The sequence below is a fragment of the Branchiostoma floridae genome, chromosome 1, assembly GCF_000003815.2.
Source record: "Branchiostoma floridae strain S238N-H82 chromosome 1, Bfl_VNyyK, whole genome shotgun sequence".
In the NCBI taxonomy this organism is placed as follows: Eukaryota; Metazoa; Chordata; class Leptocardii; order Amphioxiformes; family Branchiostomatidae; genus Branchiostoma; species Branchiostoma floridae.
Window position 1 is genome coordinate 31,127,405 of NC_049979.1, and position 12,208 is coordinate 31,139,612.

Consider the following 12,208-nt stretch of genomic DNA (forward strand, 5'->3'; position numbering starts at 1 on the left):
TTTTGTACTTCAAACATGGTAGAAGATTAGGTGCACTTCAATGTTGATTGTGATATGTATACCAATGATAGAAATATTCTATTAAATTACATAGAAAGTAGATTCCCTCATTTTAGGCACATGAGTAGCACTGACAAGTTTATAGTCCTCATACGTTTTGACAAACCAACCATAGCCAAACCCATACAGTCCTATATTTTCACCATTACCAAGAAGCGAGAAGAAGCCGAACTTCTGTGTTAGACAAGATTTGTGATACTTTTATATGTATATATGTTTTGACTTGTTGGGCAAACTGTACAATAAAGGTCTTCATTCAATATATTAAAAAAAAACAGAAAAACTGTCTTATAAAAACAGTCGAAGAAAAGGGTACTAGTATTCTGTTTACCTAAAGGAAACAGAGTACAATCGTTGTCATTTGCATAGAAAGCAGACATGACATCTGTTACAAATGTCTATGTAGGTCTTTTGTTTGAAAGGTCCGGTTTTGTGAAGGTGTGAATCTCGCTTACTAAACAAACAGCTCACCTTGTATAACAATAGCCAAGGTTTGGAACATTTTAGCAATAATCTCATTGTCTATCTTTATGGACAAAAGCTATGATTTACTCTAGGTCTGTTTGATCTGACTGACTGTAACTTACAGGTGAAGACTGTTGGATAATGGATTCAAAACAGAAAAATCAAGTTTGCAAACGAAACATTCTTGTACAGACATTATCATATTTTCTTCACGTCACAATTTCTTCATGTCACTACAGTTCTAGAGTTCAGTCAACATGCTATCCTCAAACATGTCAAAACTATCAAGTTCGTTCTGTTGAACTTCGCGAGCTTCGTTGAACCCCTCCATGGCCATACTGTCTTGGAATGACAGGCTGCGCACGCTTGTGGCTGGGTTGGGTCGGCTGGGTGGTGCGGGCGTGGTCGTAGGGTTGCGGTTTGTGATGTCTGACATCGGCGTGCTGGTACGGCGCCGGGGAGGACGGGCGTCGGCTGGCGGTGCACCCGCAAGGTGTCGGCTGGCCTTTTCAGGGTCGTACTTGGTCGGAGGATCTCTCGTGCTGAAAACTCCTTCCTCCTTTCTTCTGGGGGTGTGCGAGGCCCGGTACTTGGGGTCTTCATCTAGTCTGGTCTGCAAGGCGTTACATAAGTCCGTTAACGCTGGGGCACGGAATGATGGCGGTTTCACGAGCCACACAGCGATGCCGTCGACCTCGGCGTCTTCCTCGTCTGACATGAAGTCAGCAGCCACCCCAGTCCACAACGCCTTCTCCTCCTCTGTCCTGATGACACCTGCTCTTGCGTCCAGCAACTAGGATAAAAAGAGCAAAATAGAAAGCCTTTTTTTAACAATTGATACATTGTGGTCATGATTAACGTTTACCAGTGGTATTTCACAATAGATGTAATTCATTATGTTACAATTTTAAGACTTTATATCCGTACATAAAACAAACGCGCTTACCAACAAGCTTTTCATGTAATTCATTAAAACGCAAAATGCAGAAAAGATTGTTGTAACACAACTTACGTCAAAGAAAAGGGGGTTTCAAGCAGATAATTTTTAATATTAAAGAAGTAGTAAAAACAACAAAGCACCAACAGTCTAATGAAAACACGTTTCATATGAATATATCATACGATTAATACATTTAGGAGCCAAAAGGGTAAACCATTGACCTGATTTCAAGAGTACTTTTAGAAGTTTGCAATTGTAGAGTGTCTCCTAATAGTGTGAAATAAACTTATGCATATCAAAGGGTTTGCTGTTATCAAGGCTTGTTATCATGTATTTAGATAAACAACATCTGTTTAGACTCACCCTTCCTCTTCGCGAACGCAGACACTTCTCTCTCTTCTGTTTTGCAGACTTCTGGGCATTTTCTGGACGGCTCAGCAAATACCGCCGACGAACTGTCTCATAATATGAAACACAGGCAGCTGGAAACAACAGATACAGACATTGAAAATAAAGCTAAATGCTTTCTGCATTAATGGATAGCCAGTTAGTTGCTGCTAATCATGTCCATAAAAATTTATTTGCATTATGAAAATATGTTTAGATATATTGTCCATAAAAAACGGATTACAAACAACCACAACCCTGTCCTTTCAGTGCTTTGTGTCCTTTGTGTGTGTAAAGGACAAATCAAAGTGACGTGATTATATATACAAGCCTTTTCTTTTATGTGCACTTGTGGGTGTAGTAAACTATTGTATCTGGTATCTGTTTAAACTTGTTTGTCTTTAAGTAAACTGGATTACAGACGGATACAACTTTTTACAAGGGCGCTTTTCATTTTGCTCACCTCGGATCGCGTTTGGAGTGTACTCTGAAGTGCCAGCGATTTCTTTGATGAGGAAGCTTGTTACCGTCTCGTTGTGCGGCGCATTCAGTCTATGGGAAGAAAACAAATAAACAAATTGCTTAATGTTTCTTAAATCTAAATATGATACCTATGGATTTATGGATTTCTTTTTTAGCATTTCATAATTTATAGAAGTCTTTAAAGCATTTTGCCACCGGCGTGAATATAATCATGGGGGACTAGTCAGACTACAGGTTTAATTAGTGACTAGGGAAAGTTATTTTTAAGTACAAATATATTTAGGTCGACTTACCTCTCTTCACCCTTGTACTTCTTCTCATTTTCGTCAGAATTGTGAAGACGCCTCACCATCTCCTGAAAGGAATTAGAGAACAAAATGTGTATCCCTGCATCATTTGCATAGAAAGCAGACATGACATCTGTTACACATGTCCATGTATGTCTTTTGTTTGAAAGGTCCGGTTTTGTGAAGGTGTGAATATCGCTTACTAAACAAACAGCTCACCTTGTATAATAATAGCCAAGGTCTTGATTTTAGCAATAATTTCATTGTCTATCTATACGGGCAAAAGCTATAATTTGCCCTAGGTCCGTTTTATCTATAACTTATAACTATAACTTACAGGTAAAGACTATTCAAGAAATTAGAAACAGTGAGTCAAGATTTTAAAAGATATCTAAGTGATGAATTGATTGACTATGTCTGTAAAAGTACATATACATACCGACAAAAGCACAGAACCGGCCCGTTTTTGCCGCTTGGCCGGTGGAGCAGCGTCTTCCTCCCCAAGCCGTTTTTGGAGAGTCCGCACCTCCTCCGTCAGTTCACAGATCTGTGCCCCCATCACGTCTTGCACTTGCTGGAAAGCTTCCTCCTGTTTTTTGTTGGCCTCTGCGAGTCCTTGCACTTTGCGGTTGAGGATCATGATGGATCTGAGGATTTGCTCATTTGTAACTTCTGTCCGTGGAAGGTCCCCAAGCGGACTCGAGTCGTGGCGGCGATGGGGTGGTCCTTGTCCAGTTGGAGAGTTGTTGCCGCTCCCTGCTGATACCCTGCCTCTGATGTTTCTACTCTGGTAGAATCCACTGGTTGAAAAAGCTGATGCCATATTTGATAAGCGAAAAGAATAGGTGATACTGAAACGGACGAAAATGCCAACCAACTGAAGTGGTCTGAGTCAAAGCCGTTATGAGAAAGCAATTCAAATACTCAAAAAACATGGGTCTTTTGTCTCATTAGCTATTCACACTCTCATTGGTAACTTTCAATTAGGGAAGGGGTGATTGGTCAGCTGGGATAAGCACGTGACCACGAAGACTACAACAAGCCGTCTTGTCCGGTCTGATAAGAAAATACTGAATCAAGCCGTCTTGTCACTTACTAGTATTGCCCATTTAGAGAATGGACAATACTGCAAATGTTGTAAAGCAAGGAGAGCGACCGAGGCATTACTGTGGACATTGTGACCAATCGCTGGGATATCGCGCGTTTTATCGCCATAAAAGACTCTATTTCGAGAACGGAAAATGGAAGAAGGAGGACCACTTAACGAGATCATCTGATAACGCCGGACAGGAACTATCGGAAAATGGTATGTACAATTCCTATATATTCACCATCTATTTTCTACACTATCTACCGTTAGTCGTGTCCAACTTGTGACTTTTATCTGGTGTTCCCACATCTATGTTTCCACTCCGTATCTAAGTACCTGCTACTTCTCTGTAGGTGATTGCGGTATTGAAACCACAGTGCCACCCCCCGAAGAAGATTCGTCCCGGCTTGGTGACCCTTGTCTGGATTACGAAGCAGAACAAGAATTTGAGGCGTCGGGTGAGGCGGAATATTTTTCACTCTAAAAATCAACAAATGTATTGTAAGCAGAAATAAAACTAATATCCTTACAGATCGTTAGTCGTTGCAAACCTTGAAAAGCTTTTCATATTATCATGAAAAAGAACTCGAAGCTTGCTAGCAATCACATGTATTAGGTGACAAACTTTTTGCCATTGCTATTATTCGTATTTACTTACTAGTCTTATTCTAACATTCACTTATAGATCAAGACGGTGGTGACGTCACTCCCACGGAGGAAAGAGATCGAGACGGCTGGCTGGAAGAAGAAGACCTCCATCTTTTTCTTAGCGAGACATCCGACTCTGCCTCCAGCGACGAAGATGGTGGCGATGAAAGCACTACAAGGGCAGGAGTCTTTCGCGAGGAAACGGTATTTTTTTTTATATTGTTCTCTTCAATCTTAATCTAATGCAATAATGACACGACAGTGCCAATCCGTATATAACAGTTACTACATGTATGATACAAAATGTCCTTAGTGTAAGGAGAATTGAAAGTTAAATAGCGATCTTTGTGTCACAAATCATTTTTCATATCAAATTTCAGTGCACCGTATATGCACCTTCGTACAATCTATTTTGTGATAGTTACAGCGCAGTTACACAGTCAAACAGAAGATAGCATTATGTTTCAGATAGTAATCTAGCTATTATTAACAAAGGAATATTCAAAATTTTGCGTGTTGCATGTGGAAGAACAGGTTCATCAAGCACTGAAGAAAATAATGTCAATATGCGTCTTAAAGAAAGACGAATCAATTCTTTCGAGCACAAAATTTAAGACAATTTTCAATGCCAGCTGCTCGGCTAACACCATGTATAAGTTTTAGCGGTAAATTTGAATGTGAAGCGTGAATTGCAAAACGCCGCCTTTGGCGGCAACGAAACGGCACGCGCGCCCTCTTATGAAGTACCGACACGCCCTGATCCCCCGGACCGGTTCCTATCAACGCATATTTCAATAGAAACCGCGCTCCTTTGTGACTCAATACAGACAACTTCGATCTTTCTGCTGGTCTAATGTCTTTATACAACCTATTGTCGGTTCATTCCTACCGATTCTGACGATTTGTTTGGCGTATTTTTGGTGGAACATGTGTTGCACTTTGGATTTTTTCCCCGATTAGCCGATTTGGGCTTTGCAAATATGGGGTGCTGTATACAATGGCGCTAGTGGAAAATGGTTTTGGATTTCAGAATTATTTGCAACTAGCCGATTTTTGCGCCAAATCGTATTGCAAATAGCTGGTTTTCACTGTACTACATGTAGATATGAAGTTAAAATAACACCACCCTTTGGCTTCCAGGGAGACCCACGTGTGGCTGTGGAGGCAAACAGTGGCGAGGAAGATGCAGAAATATGGATGGAAGAAATGCTGCAAGGAGATGAGTTTGCCCCAATCAGCGAAAGCGTGGCGGACAACGAAATGCCAGAGGAGAGACGTCGGGAAACTGTGTTCATGCGCCTGTTAGCTATGGTTTTGTTAGTGTGGCAGACGATATTTAAGATTTCTGATAGTGCAGTCTACTCATTGTTGCTATGTTTTAAACTGTTCATTCAGGCTATCGGACATGCTTATGGTGTTCAGAGTATCATTGACTTTTCCCATAATATCCCTATAACGCTGTATACTCTCAGGAACTGTGTAGGTCTAGACCGAAATAACTTCACGAAATTCGTTGTGTGCCCAAAATGTAACACCAGATACACGATGGAGGAGTCATTCCACATTAAGAGAAATGGTTCAAAAGTGTCCAATAAGTGTGAATTTGTACCGTTTTATAGTCACCCACACAGGCGTTCTGAGCTTCGACAGAAATGTGGTACAGTTTTAATGAAGAAGGTGAAATCTGTCAAAGGCGAGGAGTACATGTATCCTAAGAAGACTTACTGTTACAAAAGTGTAGTAGAAACACTCCAAACCTTTGTGAAAAGACCGGACTTTATGAGCAAGTGCGAAGAGTGGAGAGAGAGGAATGTCAAAGAAAACGAAATGGCGGATATTTATGATGGTCAAGTGTGGTCAGATTTCCAGTATGTAGACGGAACAGCCTTCTTGGCGGAACCTAACAATCTGGCCTTCATGCTAAACTGTGATTGGTTTCAGCCATACAAACATAGCGAATACTCAGTAGGTGTACTGTATCTTGTAGTGTTAAATCTGCCCCGCGAAGAACGGTTTAAAGAAGAGAACATGATTGTAGTAGGGATAATTCCAGGACCTAAGGAGCCTAAACTGAATATCAATACATTCTTAGAGCCATTAGTAGAAGAGTTGCAATACCTGTGGAAGGGCGTGCTCTTGCAGGATAACTCTGACCTGGAAGAACAGTTGTACCGTGCTGCTCTTGTATGTCTATCTTCAGATATTCCAGCTGCCCGCAAGTGTGGAGGCTTCGTTGGACATTCGGCATTGAGAGGTAAATCTATTGTTCAACTGTTTTGAATTTCTTAACTTTGAAGCCATAATGTATGATGACTCTGTAAATATTAATCTCCAACCAGAAGCTGGGTCGGCCGCGGGATAAATAATGGTTGCGGTTATTATCTGCTAGACTTCATTATTGGTAAAACCACGACTGCGACTACTTATAAATTATATGAACTATGGACACAAATTGTATTTGTTGTATGTAACTAAACTTGTTTCTATTCCTATATCAACAATAGGGTGCAGTAAATGTTTGAAAACATTTACGAGGGCAAGATTTACAACTAAGGCAGACTACTCCGGCTTTGACAGAACAGCCTGGACGCCACGCGTACATGCTGACCATGTGCGCTATGCCAAGTTGGGCAGGAGAGCCAAGACAAAGGCAGAAAGGAAAAGGATGGAAGACCTGTATGGGGCAAGATGGTCGGAACTTTTCCGTTTGACTTATTTTGATTCTTGTAAATATGTGGTGATTGACCCGATGCACAATTTGTTACTGGGTACTGCCAAGCATGTGTTTAAAGTGTTCATTGAACTAGGTGTCATCAGTAAGAAGGATCTTGATGTAATTCAATGTAGAATAAATAGTATGAAGGTGCCACATGACGTTGGAAGAATTCCACGCAAGATAGCTTCTGGATTTAATGGATTTACCGCCGATCAGTGGAAGAACTGGACCTGCATTTATTCACTGTTTTGCTTAAAGGGCCTGATAGACACTTGCTATTATGAGATGTGGTGCTATTTTGTTCAAGCTTGTCGCTTGTTGTGTGTTCGAGTTATCACACGTGAAGCTTTATATGAAGCAGACTGTCACCTGCAGGCCTTTTTGAATAAGTTTGAGGTATTGTGTGGGCCACACCATTGTACTCCCAACATGCACCTACACCTGCATCTGAAGGATTGCATTATTGACTATGGTCCTGTGTATTCTTTTTGGTGTTTCTCATTTGAACGGTACAATGGCATGTTGGGGAAATATAACCACAACAACAGGAACATTGAGCTACAGATAATGAGGCAATTCCAGCAGTGCAAACAACTCAATACGATCGACTGGCCCCAAGATTTTGGAGAAAGGTTCAAAAATCTTCTGAAGGGTAAGAAGACGTTCTTCGCCTCAGGCGCACAAAGCAATCCATTGTGGCAAGATCTGCTTGTGATAGACAACGCCTCTAGGGTAGAACCACTGTCACCATTCCGCAATATTGTAATCGGTCAGGCTGTTCGCCGTTTGTTGTATTGTATGTATCAAACAATGTTTCCGATATTAGATGTTGTACATATTGACCTGTTTGCCATGTCATGCGCTAGAGTCAAATGTAATGGTGTAACCCTTGCTGTGGACAACTGTAGATATGAGAGGTCAGCGTGTATATATGCAAAATGGTGCTCTACTAATCCTGGATCGGACGAACCAACCATTGACCCACGTACAGAAGAACGCCCTGCTGTCTTGAGGGAAGTTATTCTGGTCCACATTGTGTTAGGAAATGGGCGAAAATGTTCGCACGCTGTGGCCAGGGTAACTTGGTATGAACACCACCCCGAAAGGTGGTTCTATGGTCCTGGAAGTCCGATTCAGGTTTGGGGGCTTGGCTTTGAGCCAGAGTCACCTGCATCATTCATACCGATTGAATGTATTGGAGGAAGGTGTGTGTCAAGCACAACGGCTGTAGAGTTTGGACGGATGGAGGAAAGGGTTTCCGTGATTGTACCACTCTGCAAAGGAGTGTAGAATTCTTAGCCTGGACTGTTGAAGTATTTCACAGCAGGACGCGTGTGTTCTTACTCTTTGTTTGAAGAACAGTGTGCTTTTGTACCCGATTGGTGTGGTCGGGAAAACTAAGTAAACGTTGTAAATATGTTTGATAGACGCTACCTTTTGTATATAGCGAATTAGAAAAGACAGGTTGATGTAGCGCTTACGGGGCTCTAAATTTGATAATGGATGTTCAAAATAAATATGGAAACTATACGCACGAAGCCTGGGAGAACTTTATGATAGAAAACACACACATAGCTACGCTTCGCTTTCCGTTTGTTTTATAAAAGAAATCAAAGCCCACATGACCCAAATTGAACAAATGAAAAACGCCGTAAGATTTACAAATATTGTTTTTACCAAACTTGTTAAATGTTTATTTTCGTCTGGTTTTAATCTAGGCAAGAAAAAATCGCACCAAGCGTAGGTACGTCATGATTTTTGAATCGATTGTCGCGGTTTGTTTGGTTTGGGTGGATAGTTTCTTCTGTCAATTTTTTCTTTGTCTATTGATAGAAAATAGGCAACTTTAAGACTTGTTAAACTGCTGCTTTTTCATGTGATTTTGTTTAACATTCAGGCTTTTTTCAGAATACGTACCGGGCATTTTTTTTCAAAACAAAAGCTTTCTTGTTTTCTTCAAAAGCACGTTGGTCTAAACCGAAGCGGCTGATGTTTTATCTGCTCGTAATGACTATGTCGGTATAGAATGTAACAAAATATTATCGCCAAATGTGTCAAAATGTCCATTTTCTGGTGGTTCAATCTAGGCAACAATATACTGCAGAAAAATACAATCTCATTGAATCTGTTGTTTTTTTTCGTTTGCGTTTGTTCGCGCGTTCATTTTCTATTGTTCTAAAACAAAACACATCCGTCTAAATCGAAGCTGCCGGTTCGTTGATCAGCTTAGTGTGTCAAATGACAGACTAATCCACCAAAGACTGTCATAACATGTTCAATATAATCGTCAAATGTTTATTTTAGTGTGGTTAAATGTAGGTAACAATCTACAGCTGAAAAATTACGAACCGAGCGTTGGTATATATACGCAATGTTTTCTTATGTTTCAAAAGCACAAATTGGTCTATAGACTGAAGCGGCCGTTTACTTGATAAGCTTAGGGCGAATGAATGGTGGAAAATGTTATCGTCAAACGTGTTAGAATGTCAATTTCGTGTACTTCAATCTAGCAAGGACGTTATCTAGGCAACGAACTGCTGCAGCAAAACACGAATAAAATAATTTAGCTTGGGTAAGCCATGGTAAGCTAAAAACTTAGACCCTACTGAAGCTTGAGTATGCAATAACACCAAACGCTGGTATAGGACGCGCTCATTGTTATTTTTGGTGTTCATTCTAGGCAACGATTCATTGAAGAGAACGATGAAAAATGATAGTATACGTGCCACGCGTTGGTACGCCTTTCTTTGTTGTTGTTCAATGTATTCGTTTAAATCGGGCGTTTGTGGGGTTTTTCTTGACTGAAAATGCCAGACAAGTCAATACACATCCGCATCGAGAGCACTTTTATGTAAAGCGAATTTCCTGTACCAATCTTACCCAAACCCATTCTCATGACAAAGTATTATTTATGTCTCTCAATTCACACACACGATGGTCTCTTGTTTGGCATTACTCAAGATACGAGACGTGAGCAGGGGCCGTATATTCCCATACATGTCTTATTACCGGATATGCAGGCGTAAGCGGTAATATGCAGGACCCGCGCTTGTCATGACAGGATATGACCGCACATGCCCCGGATATACCAGATTTCACGGGACATATGCAACCCCAAAAACGACCGGATATTCAAGTTTTCGTGTAGTGGTCGCGACACTATGTCCGATTTTCTTCCAACCAACTTTATTGGGTGCGGAATAATTTTTTTAAATGAAATATGCAACTTTTGGGGCAAAAAGCCTCAATTTGCGCTTCTGAGGCAGAAATAGCTTTTTTTTTAAGTCAAAAAACCTCAATTTGCTCTTCTGAGGCGAAAAGGGCATTGATACTCATAAAAAAATAATGTTGCGACACGATGTCCGGTTACCTTCAAACCAACTTTATTGGATGCGGAATAATTTTGTGACATGAAATATGCATGTTTTGGGTCAAAAAACCTCAATTCGCTCTTCTGAAGCATATTAAAAGAGCACTTTTTCGCTTAAAAAAACTCATGCCGCGACACGATGTCCAATTTTCTTTAAACAAACTTTATTGGGTGCGGAAAATTTTTTTACATCAAATATGCAATTTTTGGGTAAAAAAACTCACTTTGCTCTTCTGTGCCAATAAGAGCATTTTTTCAAATGAAAAAATAATGTTGCGAGACGATGTCCGGTTACCTTCAAACCAACGTTATTGGATGCGGAATAATTTTGTGACATCAAATATGCAAGTATTGGGTAAAAAAATCTTAATTTGCTCTTCTGAGGCAAAAAGACTATTTTTTTCACATAAATAATTTTGTCGTGACACAATGTCCGATTTTCTTCAAACCAACTTTATTGGATGCGGAATAATTTTTTGACATGAAATATGCATGTTTTGGGTAAAAAAATCTCAATTTGCTCTTCTGAGGCAAAAAGAGCATTTTCTAGCATAAAAAAATAATGTTGCGACACGATGTCCGGTTACATTCAAACCAACTTTATCGGATGCGGAATAATTTTGTGACATGAAATATGCATGTTTTGGGTCAAAAAACCTCAATTCGCTCTTCTGATGCATATTAAAAGAGCACTTTTTCGCTTAAAAAAACTCATGCCGCGACACGATGTCCAATTTTCTTTAAACAAACTTTATTGGGTGCGGAATATTTTTTTACATCAAATATGCATGTTTTGGGTAAAAAAATCTCAATTTGCTCTTCTGAGGCAAAAAGAGCATTTTCTAGCATAAAAAAATAATGTTGCGACACGATGTCCGGTTACATTCAAACCAACTTTACTGGATGCGGAATAATTTTTTGACATCAAATATGCAACTTCTGGGTCAAAAAACCTCAATTTGCTCTTCTGAGGCAAAAGGAGCATTTTTTTGCTTAAAAATTATGTCGCGACACGATGTCCGATTTTCTTCAAACCAACTTTATTGGGTGCGGAATAAGGCAAAAAGAGCATTTTTTCAAATAAAAAGTAATGTCGCGACACGATGTCCGATTTTCTTCAAACCAACTTTATTGGGTGCGGAATAATTTTTTGACATGAAATATGCATGTTTTGTGTCAAAAAACCTCAATTTGCTCTTCTGAGGCAAAAAGAGCATTTTCTAGCATAAAAAAATAATGTTGTGACACGATGTCCGGTTACATTCAAACCAACTTTATTGGATGCGGAATAATTTTTGACATGAAATATGCAACTTCTGGGTCAAAAAACCTCACTTTGCTCTTCTGAGGCGAAAAGAGCATTTATACGCATAAAAAATAATGTTGCGACACGATGTCCGGTTACCTTCAAACCAACTTTATCGGATGCGTAATAATTTTGTGACATCAAATATGCAACTTCTGGGTCAAAAAAAACCTCAATTTGCTTTTCTGAGGCAAAAAGATCATTTTTAGCATAAAAAAATAATGTTGCGACACGATGTCCGGTTACCTTCAGACCAACTTTATTGGGTGCGTAATAATTTTTTGAAATCAAATATGCAAATGTTGGGTAAAAAAATCTCAATTTGCTCTTCTGAGGCAAAAAGAGCCTTTTTCGCATAAAAATCGATGCCGTGACACAATATTCAATTTTCTTCAAACCAACTTCATTGGGTGGGGAATAATTTTTAAAAATCAAATACGCAACTTTTTGGGCAAA

At 39.8% G+C, this 12,208-nt stretch overlaps 2 protein-coding genes across 6 annotated transcripts; one reads left to right on the top strand and one right to left on the bottom strand.

Moving 5' to 3' along the window:
* Positions 1–247: 247 nt before the first annotated feature.
* Positions 248–3,558, bottom strand: LOC118430590 (uncharacterized protein C14orf93-like). Its single transcript, XM_035841560.1, has 5 exons — positions 3,062–3,558; positions 2,629–2,690; positions 2,316–2,404; positions 1,829–1,947; positions 248–1,318 (listed from the first exon to the last, which is right to left on the bottom strand). The coding sequence occupies exons 1-5, from the start codon at positions 3,443–3,445 to the stop codon at positions 767–769; spliced, it is 1,206 nt and encodes a 401-aa protein (XP_035697453.1). The 5' UTR covers positions 3,446–3,558; the 3' UTR covers positions 248–766.
* Positions 3,559–3,702: 144 nt separating this feature from the next.
* LOC118430485 lies at positions 3,703–10,226 on the top strand. Of its 5 annotated transcripts, none has more exons than XM_035841392.1 (5): positions 3,703–3,928; positions 4,066–4,170; positions 4,398–4,564; positions 5,501–6,614; positions 6,865–10,226. In XM_035841392.1, the coding sequence occupies exons 1-5, from the start codon at positions 3,739–3,741 to the stop codon at positions 8,364–8,366; spliced, it is 3,078 nt and encodes a 1,025-aa protein (XP_035697285.1). In that variant the 5' UTR covers positions 3,703–3,738; the 3' UTR covers positions 8,367–10,226. The 5 variants fall into 5 exon arrangements, with proteins under 5 accessions (XP_035697285.1, XP_035697293.1, XP_035697315.1 ...); XM_035841400.1 differs by having other exon boundaries at positions 4,404–4,564; XM_035841422.1 differs by having other exon boundaries at positions 6,561–6,614; positions 6,865–6,888.
* The last annotated feature ends 1,982 nt before the right edge of the window (positions 10,227–12,208 follow it).

Bases quoted from the DNA above. Each gene is read 5' to 3' on its own strand.
- LOC118430590 (XM_035841560.1), bottom strand. From the start codon at position 3,445: ATGGCATCAGCTTTTTCAACCAGTGGATTCTACCAGAGTAGAAACATC. The intron at 2,405-2,628 runs GTAAGTCGACCT...TTCTTCCCATAG, and splicing joins AAGTACAAGGGTGAAGAGAG to ACTGAATGCGCCGCACAACG. The intron at 1,948-2,315 runs GTGAGCAAAATG...TGTTGTTTCCAG, and splicing joins CACTCCAAACGCGATCCGAG to CTGCCTGTGTTTCATATTAT.
- LOC118430485 (XM_035841392.1), top strand. From the start codon at position 3,739: ATGGACAATACTGCAAATGTTGTAAAGCAAGGAGAGCGACCGAGGCAT. The intron at 4,565-5,500 runs GTATTTTTTTTT...TTTGGCTTCCAG, and splicing joins GAGTCTTTCGCGAGGAAACG to GGAGACCCACGTGTGGCTGT. The intron at 6,615-6,864 runs GTAAATCTATTG...TATCAACAATAG, and splicing joins TGGACATTCGGCATTGAGAG to GGTGCAGTAAATGTTTGAAA.